Source organism: Mobula hypostoma, chromosome 25, assembly GCF_963921235.1.
Source record: "Mobula hypostoma chromosome 25, sMobHyp1.1, whole genome shotgun sequence".
NCBI classification, from domain to species: Eukaryota; Metazoa; Chordata; class Chondrichthyes; order Myliobatiformes; family Myliobatidae; genus Mobula; species Mobula hypostoma.
In genome coordinates this window covers 20,695,229-20,710,915 of record NC_086121.1, presented here as the reverse complement: position 1 = coordinate 20,710,915, position 15,687 = coordinate 20,695,229, and the positions used below count along the sequence as shown (strand labels likewise).

Sequence of the window (15,687 nt, the reverse complement as noted above, 5' to 3'; positions counted from 1 at the left end):
TCAAGGTTCTCTCTAAGCAGCTTCTCCACGAAGGGAATCATCAATCCGGGTTTACCTTCGGTTCCTTCGGGAACTCCGTAGATCCTCACATTTTCCCTTCTCGAGCGGCCTTCTTGATCTATTAGTTTCCACTGGAGCTGGTCTTGTAGCTTCAGCATTTCTGCTATCACTTCCTCGGCATTTTGTAGCTTCTCTTCAATTCCAACAATCCTCGCTTCGGCTTCATCTATCCGCGAGTTAGTTTTTACTATTTCTCCTTTAATATCTTCCAGCTGTTTGCTGTTATCTTGTCGGAACTCGCGAATCTCTCCGAGAATCAAAGACAGAGTCACCGATTCCCCCTCATTATCTCCGTCCTGGCTTGCCGTGGGGGAGCTAGGCCCTTCGCCTTGCTGCATCTCTTTATGTTTATCAGCCTTCGAAGCGGACTTTTAATTCTTGTTCTTAGACATCATCCTTGCCCCTTTTATTAATATAGTTATGCAATATTAAGTATTTGTCTAAATTTGATTTTGGGGCAGTTTACCTTCTTTTTTGTCGAGAGACCTTTTCCTTACGCCGCCATTCCCTTGATGACCCGGAAGTCCTCCTATATAAAATCGGTGGCAGTGATTTCAAACAGTGCAATAGGGAGCCAGAATAAACTGGTATCTGTAAACCATGCTGCAGTGTAAAAAGTAATATTCCAGCCTGATGCAGTCACTATTGATTCAATCAAATCCAGGCCCAGGTTCTTTAATTTTCCCTATTAGGCTGGAACCCAACACTTAGATCCCATTAGTCTTGAGTGGGGCAGCAGGTAGAAAGAATTGGAATTGGTTTATTATTGTCAGATGTACTAAGATGCAGTGAAAAGCTTGTCTTGCATACTAGATTGGGCCCAGGTCTCCTTCAGATGGAGAGAAACAAAGAGCTGCTCCCTCCAGGCAATGGGCTGTGTTTATATGCACCATCTGGTGATTGATGCCCACCAATCAATTCTGGATCAAGGGGCTTGCCTGCGTTGTTTGCCCCTGACCTTTTCAATGGTTCGTCGCTAAGCTCCCTCATTGACAGGCGGTGGTACACTGACAGATGTATACAACAATTTAAATCTGAATTTGTATGGAACCAGTCAATTGCAATTTGAGCTCAGAGATTTCTTTATATTTATCTAAGCCGGTAGTTAGGTCGTATCAGACTTGGGTCCGCTAACCAGGCCCTACCACAAAGGAATCTGGAAAAAAATAGATGTGGTGGTTCACTAATTTAACACTAAGGAGTGAGCTACCGATTAGATCTGAATCAAGGGAATTGGGAGGTTACTGCACAGAGCAACCGATGCTCTGGGGTGAGTTTCTGGGTGGAATCTAGTCAAGTTTTGGGTGGTTTATTTACAGAATAACTGGTCAATCAGTTGGCACTTGTGGTTCAGGCTATCGATAAAATTGTAAATAATTTGAACCCCAAGGTTAAATTATAACTTTTAATTGAGTTGCTAGTTTCTGAAAAAATTATTGTTACATGTGGATATTTTCATTTTAATTTTGCTGATTCTTGGTGCTAACCGTGGATTCTGTCTGATCCATAACGACCACAAAGTGTGTACCAGAAATACTGGGGAATTGCGGTCTAAAGAAAGTGGAGAACTTCAAAGTATTAATTATTAGTTTAAAAAGAAGTACAGAAACCAAATGCTGATAAATCTCCTTTCATGGGATTTTGAAATAGTCTTCATTCAAAGGAGGAAGAGTAGGTGGAGAACTGCATACCAACTAGCCTGACATTAATGACACAAGAGCTACTGCAGATACTGGAAATCTAGAGCGGTACACCCAACATGCTGGAGGAGCTCATCGGGTCAGGCAGCATCTGTGGATGGGAACAAGCAGTCGATGTTTCGGGCCAAGACCCTTCAATAGGCCTTACATCAGTTGTCAGGAAAATCCATTTTTTAAGGTAGCAGTGAAGGTACTTCAAAAACTAATCATTGAGCATATCCAACGTGCATTTTTGGATTGAAACTGATATGTATTAAGGATGTAAGTAAAAGGGTAGGTAACTCCAGAGGTTTCACTTCACCCTTTTTGAATTTTTCTAGTAGCTTTCAATATGGTGCTACAGGAAACATTTTTTTCAGGAAAATGTTGATAATGTATGCATGGAGGCTTTGAGGAAAGAGAAGCAGAATAAACGGTGTAAAGACAGTAAGGTAGAAGGGCTGAAATGTGTGTACCTCAATGCAAGAAGCATCAGGAACAAAGGTGATGAACTGAGAGCTTGGATACATACATGGAATTATGATGTAGTGGCCATTACAGAGACTTGGCTGGCACCAGGGCAGGGATGGATTCTCAATATTCCTGGATTTTAGTGCTTTAAAAGGGATAGAGAGGGCGGAAAAAGGGGAGGAGGGGTGCCATTACTGGTCAGGGATACTATTACAGCTATAGAAAGGGTGGGTAATGTAGCAGGATCCTCTTTTGAGTCAATATGGGTGGAAGTCAGGAACAGGAAGGGAGCAGTTACTCTATTGGGGGTATTCTGTAGGCCCCCTGGTAACAGCAGAGATACAGAGGAGCAGATTGGGAGGCAGATTTTGGAAAGGTGAAAAAATAACAGGGTTGTTATCATGGGTGACTTTAACTTCCCTAATATTGATTGGCACCTGATTAGTTCCACGGGTTTAGATGGGGCAGAGTTTGTTAAGTGTGTCCCAGGACGGATTCCTGTCACAGTATGTGGACAGGCCGACCAGGGGAATGCCATACTAGATCTAGTACTAGGTTATGAACCGGGTCAGGTCACAGATCTCTCAGTGGGTGAGCATCTGGGGGACAGTGACCACCGCTCCCTGGCCTTCAGCATTATCATGGAAAAGGATAGAATCGGAGAGGACAGGAAAATTTTTATTTGGGAAAGGCAAATTATGAGGCCATAAGGCTAGAACTTGCGGGTGTGAATTGGGATGATGTTTTTGCAGGGAAATGTACTATGGATTTGTGGTTGATGTTTAGAGATCTCTTGCGGGATGTTAGGGATAAATTTGTCCCGGTGAGGAAGATAAAGAATGGTAGGGTGAAGGAACCATGGGTGACAAGTGAGGTGGAAAATCTAGTCAGGCAGAAGAAGGCAGCATACATGAGGTTCAGGAAGCAAGAATCAGATGGGTCTATTGAGGAATATAGGGAAGCAAGAAAGGTGCTTAAGAAGGGGCTGAGAAGAGCAAGAAGGGGGCATGAGAAGGCCTTGGCGAGTAGGGTAAAGGAAAACCCCAAGGCATTCTTCAATTATGTGAAGAAAAAAAGGATGACAGGAGTGAAGGTAGGACCAATTAGAGATAAAGGTGGGAAGATGTGCCTGGAGACTGTGGAAGTGAGTGAGGTCCTCAATGAATACTTCTCTTCGGTATTCACCAATGAGAGGGAACTTGATGATGGTGAGGACAATATGAGTGAGGTTGATGTTCTGGAGCATGTTGATATTAAGGGAGAGGAGGTGTTGGAGTTGTTAAAATACATTAGACAGATAAGGCCCCGGGGCCTGACAGAATATTCCCCAGGTTGCTCCACGAGGCGAGAGAAGAGATTGCTGAGCCTCTGGCTAGGATCTTTATGTCCTCGTTGTCCACGGGAATGGTACCGGAGGATTGGAGGGAGGCGAATGTTGTCCCTTTGTTCAAAAAAGGTAGTAGGGATAGTCCGGGTAATTATAGACCAGTGAGCCTTACGTCTGTGGTGGGAAAGCTGTTGGAAAAGATTCTTAGAGATAGGATCTATAGGCTTTTAGAGAATCATTGTCTGATCAGGGACAGTCAGCATGGCTTTGTGAAGGGCAGATCATGTCTAACAAGCCTGATAGAGTGCTTTGAGGAGGTGACCAGGCATATAGATGAGGGTAGTGCAGTGGATGTGATCTATATGGATTTTAGTAAGGCATTTGACAAGGTTCCACACGGTAGGCTTATTCAGAAAGTTAGAAGGCATGGGATCCAGGGAAGTTTGGCCAGGTGGATTCAGAATTGGCTTGCCTGCAGAAGGCAGAGGGTGGTGGTGGAGGGAGTACATTCAGATTGGAGGATTGTGACTAGTGGTGTCCCACAAGGATCTGTTCTGGGACCTCTACTTTTCTTGATTTTTATTAACGACCTGGATGTGGGGATAGAAGGGTGGGTTGGCAAGTTTGCAGACGACACAAAGGTTAGTGGTGTTGTAGATAGTGTAGAGGATTGTCAAGGATTGCAGAGAGACATTGATAGGATGCAGAAGTGGGCTGAGAAGTGGCAGATGGAGTTCAACCCGGTGAAGTGTGAGGTGGTACACTTTGGAAGGACAAACTCCAAGGCAGAGTACAAAGTAAATGGCAGGATACTTGGTAGTGTGGAGGTGCAGAGGGATCTGGGGGTACATGTCCACAGATCCCTGAAAGTTGCCTCACAGGTGGATAGGGTAGTTAAGAAAGCTTATGTGGTGTTAGCTTTCATAAGTCGAGGGATAGAGTTTAAGAGTCGCGATGTAATGATGCAGCTCTATAAAACTCTGGTTAGGCCACACTTGGAGTACTGTGTCCAGTTCTGGTCACCTCACTATAGGAAGGATGTGGAAGCATTGGAAAGGGTACAGAGGAGATTTACCAGGATGTTGCCTGGTTTAGAAAGTATGCATTATGATCAGAGGTTAAGAGAGCTAGGGCTTTACTCTTTGGAGAGAAGGAGGGTGAGAGGAGATGATAGAGGTGTACAAGATAATAAGAGGAATAGACAGAGTGGATAGCCAGCGCCTCTTCCCCAAGGCACTACTGCTCAATACAAGAGGACATGGCTTTAAGGTAAGGGGTGGGAAGTTCAAGGGGGATATTAGAGGAAGGTTTTTTACTCAGAGAGTGGTTGGTGCGTGGAATGCACTGCCTGAGTCAGTGGTGGAGGCAGATACACTAGTGAAGTTTAAGAGACTACTAGACAGGTATATGGAGGAATTTAAGATGGGGGCTTATATGGGAGGCAGGGTTTGAGGGTCGGCACAACATTGTGGGCCGAAGGGCCTGTACTGTGCTGTACTATTCTATGTTCTATGAAAATTAAAGTCAGAAATGAGAGGAGGAGTAAATAGGTGGGTAATCCCATTGAAACAGAAATCAGGGTTCAGAAAGAAGCTTATATTCTTTTGCAAGAGAAAGATGGGAGCATAAAATCTGGAGAAGTTTAGGAGATGAGAAATTTCTTTACTATTCTAGAGGGTTACAGTTACTTGGACTTTGAATATATTTTGGGTTCCCATTGCTAGAATTTTGGATGCTTAATGGAATAAAATGATATGGGAATGAAGTTGGAAAGTACACAAAATAGAGTTGGGTTGTTGCTTAACCATTACAGCTTCTACCCCACTGTTATAAGACCTTTGAACGGTTCCATAGGATGATAGCATAAGCTCTTGACCTCATGCTCTACATCATTATGATCCTGCACTTTATTATTTCCTTGCAGTGTACTCTTTATGCACTGTAACACTTCATTCTGCATTATATTTTTCTTTTATTTCGTGCACTGTATAATGATTTGATCTACATGGACAGTTTGAAAGATGAGCTTTTCACTGTATCTTGGTACATGTGACAATATTAAATGAATTCTAATTCCAAGTATTGAATTGTGAAGCCACTTTTTCTCATACCGTTATGTTCTTTTGGCAGAGTTTGGATTATGACAAGTGCATTAATGAGCCATACCTGGAGGTGCTGGAAACACTGGACAACAAGGTATGCAAAGCTACTACTGTTAAACCTGGGCGTGGTTATGTTATCAGGAAGCAAGTGTGGTTGGAAAGTAAATGTTGGCCTTGCTAGCGACAGCCATGTTCTAGAAAAATAATAAAAAGATTGACCGTCTGGATAGAAGAAGTTTCTGTTCTAGTTGGGGACTTTTAGAGTTTATAGAAGGGCAATATTGACAAAATATAGGTTGAAATAAATTGAAAGATCACAACATTTTCATTAGATGAGCAATATTTTTGATTTTTACATGCTTTATATTTAAGTTTGCTGACGACGCCAATGTCATTGGCCAAATCACAGATGGTGAGGAATCAGCATATAGGAGGGAGATTGAAAGTCTGGCTGAGTGGTGCCACAGCAACAACCTCTCACTCCATGTCAACCAGACCAAGGAGCTGATAATTGACTTCAGGAGGAGGAATGCATGACCCAGTCCTTATTGGAGGATCAGAGATGGAGAGGATCACAGCTTTAAAGTCCACAGGCTTATCATTTCAGAGGAGCTGTCCTGGGCACAGCACATGATCGCAATTACGAAGAAAGCACGGCAGCGCCCTGCTTCCTTAAAAGTTTGTGAAGATTCGGCATGACATCTAAAACTTTGGCAAACTTCTATAGATGTGTGGTGGAGAGTTTGATTGGTTGCATCACAGCCTGGTATGGAAATACCAATGCCTTTGAATGGAAAATCCTACAAAAAGTAGTGGATACAGCCCAGTTCATCACGGGTAAAGCCCTCCCCAATATTCACACATCTACATGGATTGCTGTCACAGGAATGCAACATCCATCATCAAGGACACCCACCACCCAGACCATCTTGCTGATGCCATCAGGAAGAAGGCAGGGAAACCTCAGGACACATATTATCAGTTCAGGAACAGTTATTACCCTTCAACTATCAGGCTGTTGAACCAGAGGGGATAGCTTCACTCAGCTTCACTTACCCCTTCACTAAACTGTTCCCACAACCTCTGGACTCACTTTCAAAGACTCTTCTTTGCAAGTTCTTGATATTTATTGCATATTTAATTATTTATTATTATTATTTTTCTCTTTTGTCCGTTGTCCTTTGCACCTTGGTTGTTTGTCTGTCCTGTTGGATGTGGTCTTCCATTAATTCTATTACAGTTCTTGAATTTACTCTGTATACCCGCAAGAAAATGAATCTGTGTTGTATATGGTGATGTATATGTGCTTTGATGATAAATTTACTTTAGAACTTAATTGAAATTTTTTTGCTTAACAGAATTTTTTTTCTGATCTCTGTGTAAACCTTGTGTACTTAGACTTACTGTTCATTAGCTGAACTTTGAAAATTTTCTTAGCTGTTGAAAATCTTATGAATGTCTTGACTGGTATAAAAGTTTTTCCAGCTGTTCAGATGACATCGCAGGATGTTGATGGTAATAGCATTGAATGTCAAGGGTATGATGAAGATGCTCTTGTGATGGTTATTGCCCGCTGAGCCCTCATGATTTTCTGATTGGATTTAATCATTTACGTCTCCATCCTATCCAGAAATTTGAACACAGAATCTACGAGCTGATACTCTGGTATCAAGGGAATATTTGAGGTAGAAATACTTGAAAGAGATGTTAAGAAATATTCCTTGCACCTGATATGAATAGCTCATCTCGCCTTGATATCTTAAAGAAGAATAGAAAAGTTATCCTGGTTTGGTTAATAATACTCTTCAATAAACACCACTAAGAATGATTTGCTTACTATCATAGTGAAATCTTTCTGTGAGGTTATTGTTTACAGTTTTTCTTGCACGACACTGACTGAAACACCTAAGGCAACCTGATGTTATGAATAATGCATTATAAATTGATATTTGCATTTACTGCACCTGCAGTTGTCTGGATTGAATTTTTCTCTTTCAAAAATCACTCCTACAAAACATTGATTTGTTCTATTTTTTTCCTCAATAACGCTATTTCCTGCAATCTAACAAATGTTAGGAAAAACCTTAAAATAGCATATTTCATATTTAATTAACTTAATTTGAATAAGGTTAATAAACAATTGGTTTTCTCTTTAGAATAATCTAATGTTGGTTGTTTGATTCCTTCTGATAAAATTTTATTGGGAGGCTCTCCCTCCCATAGTGACTTGAATTTTGATGCTCTTTCTCCCTGTGCCTGTGAGTTGCATTTGGAGTCTGCAGTTTGACATGAATGTAAGGCACGTTATTTCTCAGGGTGCTCCCAATCAGCTGTGCTAATGAAATATTTATATCCTAGAAACAGGATCCCTCATTGATTGTTGGAGCAAGGTTAATTATGTCATTGCTGATATATAACACAGCTCATTTGCTTTTTCTGATGCTTTTATCTTTTATGTTTTATCTTAAGAAAACCTACTGATTGACTCTCAATCATCCACCCTCAAATACGAAGGACAGTGGCTTATTGAGGGAAGGGGATCACTGAATTTCATTATTCTTAACAGTGAAGAAGTACTTGCTTTAAATAAATATTGTAAATAAACTGAAGTTTTAAAAAAAGTTGAAAACACTCAAGAAGACAATTAGCACCAGTGGTGAGCGAATAGATACCAATTCAGATTTGGAGCCTTCGGGGCACATCTAAATTGTTTCATTTTTCATGTTGCTGATTCTTCAGAGATCAATTATTCTACACCTATTTTCCATTGTTAAATCAAGTTTGTTCTGATCTCTCTGTGTTTCTTTGATTTATCTGATCTGTGTGTGTTCTCTTTTGAACAGAGAGTCAGGAGATACGAGGCAGTTAAATGGATCTTGATGTTTTTTATCGGAGTCTGCACTGGTTTGGTGAGTGACTTCTTGATCAAAGTGTTGGTGTGTGTTTAATGTAATGAAAGAAAACCTGTCAGTGATGCCTTCAGGGGTTGTGCCTGAGATTTAAATGCTGCTGATGATAGGGTATCAAAGGGCAAAGGTCTGAGTACTGGGCTGTTAACTTTCAGTAAGAATCACATTAATTAGCCTTACTACTGTGTCACAATTTTTAAACTTTGAGCTGTGGTAGCCCTAGTTGGTCTTGGATATTTCATCTGCCTGTTTGGGATTAGTTTTATTCCTCCCCAGAGAGTGCAGAATTTCATAATGTTTTGTTTATTGTTCTTAGAAATTTTTGGTTAATTGTCTACAATGTATATTGTTGTCCTTGTTTTCAAATCTTACTCCTCTGTCTCTGCAACTTTCTCTAGCAGTGTGGTGACTCCTTCAACGTATTTGCTACTTTTTGTAGGCTTTTCTGTTCTAGGGCATTGGTGTTCCCATACCGGAGTATGATACAGCCAGTCAGTATACTCTTCACCGTGCATCTATAGAAGTTTGTTGAAATTTTAGATGACATGTCGAATCTGCACAAACATCTAAGAAAGTAGGGGCGCTGCCATGCCTTTATATTGCCACTTATGTGCTGGACCAAGGACGGATCCATGTTCTCATATATTCTCACTCACTCAACTTGTCCAAAACATCTTAGAGCCTCTTCTTTCTCATACTTGTAATTCCACCTAATTCGGTATCGTCACCAAGTGTGGAAGCATTTGGTCCCTTCACCAAAAATTAATATTGATGTTAATTAGTCAAGCCTCAATAACTAATCCCATTAACGGCCCTGCTGAACTGTTTATTCTAATAACCAATTTTTGATCCATGTTGGTATATTTATCTCTGCCCCATATGCCCATGCATTAAAACCATATTGACCATCCTATCAAAAGCCATCCAGAAATCCAAGTACATCAGATCTGCTGATTATTGTTTTCAACTCCCCACCCCCCCACATCTATCTATTACATTCTCAGAGAACTGCAACTGATTTGTCAAACATCATTTTTATTTCATTAGTCCTTGCTGACTCTCCTGTTATTCTTTTCAAGGTGTACTGTATTTTATTCTTTGCCATAGATTCCAGCATTATTCCCGCTATCATCAGTAAATGATCCAAAAAGCTACTTTTCTAACTTTTACTTGCACCGTCCCCAATAACACTGTTAAACGTCCCTGTAAGGATGTTGGTCCCAATCCTGCTGATGTGTCACGACTTCTGGCTATTCATCCAACCTGCCAGGATACTGTGCAGCTGCTCTGTGACAACTTGATCCTGTCCTCAGGGAAATAACGTCACATAAAATTTTGTCTATGGTCATAAAAATGCATATTTGGCCTCCTGTTAAATCCTCTGTCATTATTGCAGTTCCACTCTTTCTGTCCTCTGTAGCATGGTTCAACATTGCCGACTTTGGCTGCCGTCCCCTGACTAATCATTACCTGAAGATTTTACTGATGGCCACTGTCCTCTCTAAGTTGCCCAGATGTGCAGCTGCGCAGTAACTGAAATGCTTCCATGCATGTAGCCTTTGTTGTCGCACAGCTCGAATTTTCTTTTATATAATATTAATATAATTTTGAAGTTATTAATATAATTATGAAATACCCTGTAATTGTGTAAATGAAAATAATCCATAAATTTTCTAAATAATTAATAAATGTACCACAAGCTTTACTTTGTAACATTTTAGAGCTTTGAAGTATTTATATTGTCAGTGTTTCAAGATACAACACTGTTACAATATGAGTTGGTAGCTCATAGTTAATAAACAGCCGGTCCGCTAAACGCAGACACCGTCTAGTCAAAACATTTTACTTTTGCCAATGTGCCAGTCAGTTTTGACGCCTGACATTGTTTACTTGTGTTGTGAGTTGTGGTTTGTGTTTCTTTGTGCATATTAGAGAAAAAAATTAAAGTGCCACACAGTTTTCAGGCTAGTTAAAAATATCTGCCTGGCCATCACCTTTTTCCCCTTTGTATCTTCACACTCTTGAGCTGAAAGAACGGGAACAATGGCTAATATACAGAGTGTATGTTGAAGTCTCCAGCAGAGTGATGCAGAAAGGGGCATTTTGGCCAATTAGGTCCATGCCAGCACATCGGGTAAGAAATGCTTTAGTCCCATGCCCCTTCTTATTCCCTTATCCCTGGAACATTTTCTTTTGCCAATTAACTCCCCTTTAATTCCTTTTGCTGTGTACCTACATTTAGGGTTTACCTAGAGCCAATTAACTTACCAGCACACCTTTGGGATGTAGCAGAAAACTGGAACACCTGGAAGAAACTAACAGCCATAGAAGGAACCTGGAAGCTATGTGCGAGTGGATATTTATGACAGGGAAGCATTCGAGATTTTCTACATGCTATTGGATACGCAGTCCAATTATAGAGCTGCCTTGCCATGCTTTGATAATAACTTGCTAACAAAAAATTGTCCAAAAATATTTATCATCCACCAACTTGACTTGCACTAATGTGTCACTGTTTAACTGAATACCAGAGTTCAAGCTCTTAAAGGAAAACCACTCACAGTCACCCTACTTCAGTGCTGTATACAAATCTTTTCTGATAACTGCCCTGTTTCTCCAAGCCTTTACTAGCTTCTAATATGAAGTACTAACAGTTTTGGTTTCCAAAGTATTCTTGGAAGTGTTAAGGTGTTTTGGAGACTGTCTATGTGATTTTGCATAACAATGTGCTTTTAATGTACTGGTTTATTACATTTTTCTGAGTACTTAACAAACTATGAATTACTTTCAGTTCAGGTGATACTGCAAGGTTCTGTTCAGGGTGACTCACTTATTGGTTTTTGGTGATATTGGTTGAGAGAAGAATGTTTCCTGGGCCACTAAGGGAAATTATCTTGCATTCTCAGAAACTTGATTCTTATGCCATATCTAAACTATGCCACTCCAAATGTACACATCCCTTATACATAGTCTTTTGCTTAGATTATGTGTTCAAGAGCTGTAATAGAGCTTGAACAGATGATCTGATTCTGACTGGAATACTGCCAATTTTTCCATTCTGATTTAATGGAAAAGTTAACTGGGACAACCATTACTTTGTGTTTGAAGGCTGTCAGACATCACTTAATAGACATATTTCATTACTTCACTCTAAGTGCTTAAGACATAAGAACAGAATCAGGCCATTCAGCCCATTGAGCTCTGCCATTTGATCAAGGCTGATTTCCAATGACTGTTTCCATCTTTTTGTTTCAGGTTGGTCTCTTTATCGACTACTTTGTTCATCTCTTCCAAAATCTCAAGTTTCAAATTATTGGAAAATGTATCCTTTAACTTAACGTTATATCAGGATCTGACGGATGACTGGAGAAAAACCTGCAGCAGCTTCCACATCCTATGAATGAATTTAAAAACTGTGGAGTGAGGATTATGGAACTATGCTTTCAAATCAAGCTTTTTGTCTCTTTACATTAGCAGCTTCCCTGCTCTGCTTTTGTCTTAAAGAGATTGTGAATCAAACCTTTGTAGAAATAACCTCTCAATCTTGAAGGTGTTTTGACTGATGAGTGCTGTGTATTCTCCTTGACTTCTTTCCCTTCAGCGGTGGAAGATTGCAGTGAGGGGGGCTGTCTTGTGCTGTCCCTCCTTGAGATTCTAGCATTCAATATTGGTTTCGTCTTCTTGGCTAGCCTGCTAGTGCTGATTGAGGTACAAAATTGAAACTGTGTTCCTATCACACTTGCTTAATGTTTTCCATCAAAAATGAAACTCTTAAATATAGTATAAGGCAGCAACAGCACTTGATGATTCAACTGGCATGTGTCATGAAATCTGTTAGCCATCGTTTTCCTTAAGAAAAGCTTAAAGGTAGTTTTGTATGGTCTTGGTGGGGGGGGAGGGGTCGTCTTCATTATCAGCCCTTGTCTTTATTATTTTTTGCAAAAATCTCTGCTTCACAGCCTATTGCAGCTGGGTCGGGAATTCCGGAAATCAAGTGCTACCTAAATGGGGTGAAGATCCCTGGGATTGTGAGGCTGCGGACCCTGGTCACCAAAGCTCTGGGTGTGCTCTTCTGTGTGTCTGGAGGTAAAGGACACTTGTCTCTTTTTATTTTAGATACAAGCATAGTGAAGCATGCTGAGTCTTGATAAGATTACCAAAATCCAACTTCTTCATTATGCCTTATGATGAGGACATAAAGATAACCTGATATTTTAGGTGTAATATTTATTGCAAATAAAATATTCTCCATTTCTATATTTGTAAACCTTTGAATTATTACTATTTTAGTGACATTTGCAGCTTTATACACCAACACCAATATGCTGATCTGCTTTCTTGCAATCCACTTAATTTCTCACTAATAGCCCAGACTTTTACGGAAGTAAGTAATTTGGGTGATAAAGTTACAGTTGTTTAGGAATTATCCCGTGACTCAGTAAGGTGTGACAAATAGAATCCTATGTTACTCATTTGCTTTAGGGACCAGTTTCAACTGGTCTGTCTACATTGCATTTAGTATATGTTCAGTAAGTTGATTTAATTTTAATGTAGCTCTATGTAAATAACTGAAGTGAACCGTGATGGTAGCGTTTTGCTTTCTGTTTCCAGTAGGTCATTCTACTTCTGGTGGGTCGCCTCAAATTTCAAATGGGTAAATTGGTTTGGGATACAGTGAACACTTTGTTGTTCATGACATCCATACAGGCCATTTCATCACATCAATACAAAGGAAAAATAAGTGTGCGGAATAAAGTGTTACAGTTACAAAGAAGGTGCAGGCAGACAATGGGTGCAAGGCCATAATGAGGTAGATTATGAGGTCAAAAGTCCATTTTATTGTATTAGAGAGGATTATTGTTGTGGTATGAGGATCTTGCCCTTCTTTGAGCATTGTTGTCATGATGGGGAGGCTTGTGTGTTCCTGAGATCGCGACAGCGGCGCTATCTGGAACTTAGCTCTTGGTAGCGTCACTCGTGGTGGTAAGGTCAAGGGTAAGATTCCAGATAAAGAGCAATCCAACCAAGACGTCATTGGTGGAACTGGCTGGAGATGATGATACGTAATAGTAGTGAAGGGAGAGGAAAGCTGCAGCAGTGAATGGTCCCCAGTCTTCTTGCTTCCATGCCACTGGGCTCTGCCCCTGATCTTGTCAAGGACCATATGGAGGCTGCTCATTCACCAGCCTCTCCACTTCAAACAAAGGTCACGCACAGTCCTTCTCCATTTAGGGGAATAACCCCTTAGGAGAACATCATACTTGACCTGAGTGATTACACTACTACTAGAGGACCATTTGAGTAGAAGGTGGCCTTGAGTGTGGTGGTACATGCTTTCAGCCTTTTGTATTTTCTGCCTATTGGGAGGGAGAGAAGAGAGAATAACCAGGATGGGTGGGGTCTTTGGTTATGTTGGCTGATTTATTAATGCAGTGAGAAGTGTAGACAGTCAGTGGAGGAGAGGTTGATTTCCATGGCACGGGCACAGCTCAGCACGGTTCTCTGCAGTTTCTTGCGGTCTTGGGCCAAGCAGTTGCCATGCCAAGCCATGATGTATCAAGATAGCATGGTGCATCTTTAAAAAATGTTGAGGGTCAAAGGGGATGCCAGATTTGAGGAAGTAGAGGCACTTGCGTGCTTTCACGTGCCTTGTGTTAGCTGAAGAGCAATCATCTTCATACTGAAGGGCATTTTAATTTATGCCATCATTTGTATTTAAAAAATGATAATAGATTGCTTTGGTGACATCTCTGATAGCACACTGGTTTTACTGGTTCTGGGAGCTCTGAAAATGAAGACGATTTTAAATTTTCCCATAATTTCTTATATGAGAGGACATTTAGTTCTCTCTTCTATAATTTGAGCTGACTAATTTCTTTGGCATGAGTGCTTTCTTGTTAGTAAGTTCAGTCTTTTTCTATTTGGTTCACTTGCCCTCTATTCCTCCTACAAGTCCCAGGTGCTACCTTTACAAACTTACAGTTTACTTTGTTTTCCAGGTTTATTTGTGGGGAAGGAGGGCCCAATGATTCACAGTGGAGCAGTGGTGGGAGCAGGGTTGCCTCAGGTAAGTAAGCAAATCTATCTCTCACCTTTGATCTGATTTGTATGCAAAATATTTGGGATAATGCCCCTGATGACTAGGTTAAATATTCTACTTTCCTTTCAGTTTTGTTTCTACTGTTTAAATTAGTAAATTACAGAAGTACAATAGCTGGCGCAACACACTCCACCTCTCCTATAAACAGATAAACCTCCAGTCACTGTTAGTGTAACAATAAGTACTTGTGTATTTGAACAGAAAATGCACCCCACTCCTTATGGCTTGTTGGGGTAGCTGGTCCAATGTGTTTAGTGATTTCACCAACAGATGCTCTACACTTGGAAAAACTAAGATTAAAATGGTGAATTGGTATGATCTGGTCAGTCTTTGTTTTTGCCTTTGTCTGCGTTATCATTGTCCAGAGCACTGAATCAGTAGTTCAGCTATTATTGCAAATAGTTGGATTTCGCAAAAACACATTAGAAATGGGAATGCAACATAATAATTTGCTAGTTTTGAGCATAAACCCATTTTTATTCTGTCTTCTGGAGTTTGCGAATCTGTCCAGCGACTTAGTGCTTGGCAGGACTTTACTCCAGTGTTTGTGATAATGTTTAATTTGGAATATTCTTTGGCTGTTTCAGGTTCTGAGTTTTGTTACAAAAGTGGAGAAGTCAATTGACTTAGCTGATTGGAGATGGAATTAATGCAGGTGAATTGTGGATTGAGAGAGGATGTGGGCTGTGGAGGTGTGGCAGTGCAGAATTAGGTGATGTGTGTTGTAGGGCACAGCGAGATCACGTGATTTTTCAAGTTTTGTATTGTGTCATTGTATCTGATGCTTGCTTCACTTTTTTTTTTGCCTCCTGGTACAGTTTCAGAGCATCACTTTCCACAAGATCCAGTTCAACTTCCCTTATTTCCGCAGCGACAGGTAAGCATCCTCGCCTCTAAATCCTGAATTTTATTGAAAAGTCGATTTCTGTTGCCAGTTGAAGCTTGCACTAAAGGCAGGTCACTCGTCTGAGTGCTACTGGTACCATGTAACCCAGTACTACCCGTCGCATGGTCGGGTGGTTGGCGACGAAACCGGCTC

At 40.6% G+C, this 15,687-nt stretch overlaps 1 protein-coding gene across 1 annotated transcript in view; it reads left to right on the top strand.

Moving 5' to 3' along the window:
• Window positions 1–15,687, top strand: part of clcn6 (chloride channel 6) — a 69,428-nt gene that overhangs the window by 9,758 nt on the left and 43,983 nt on the right. The window contains exons 3-9 of the mRNA XM_063032970.1: window positions 5,668–5,733; window positions 8,483–8,548; window positions 11,804–11,870; window positions 12,150–12,256; window positions 12,508–12,634; window positions 14,548–14,615; window positions 15,467–15,525. Of these exons, the coding sequence (XP_062889040.1) occupies window positions 5,668–5,733; window positions 8,483–8,548; window positions 11,804–11,870; window positions 12,150–12,256; window positions 12,508–12,634; window positions 14,548–14,615; window positions 15,467–15,525 (560 nt within the window). The remainder of the gene's footprint in view (window positions 1–5,667; window positions 5,734–8,482; window positions 8,549–11,803; window positions 11,871–12,149; window positions 12,257–12,507; window positions 12,635–14,547; window positions 14,616–15,466; window positions 15,526–15,687) is intronic.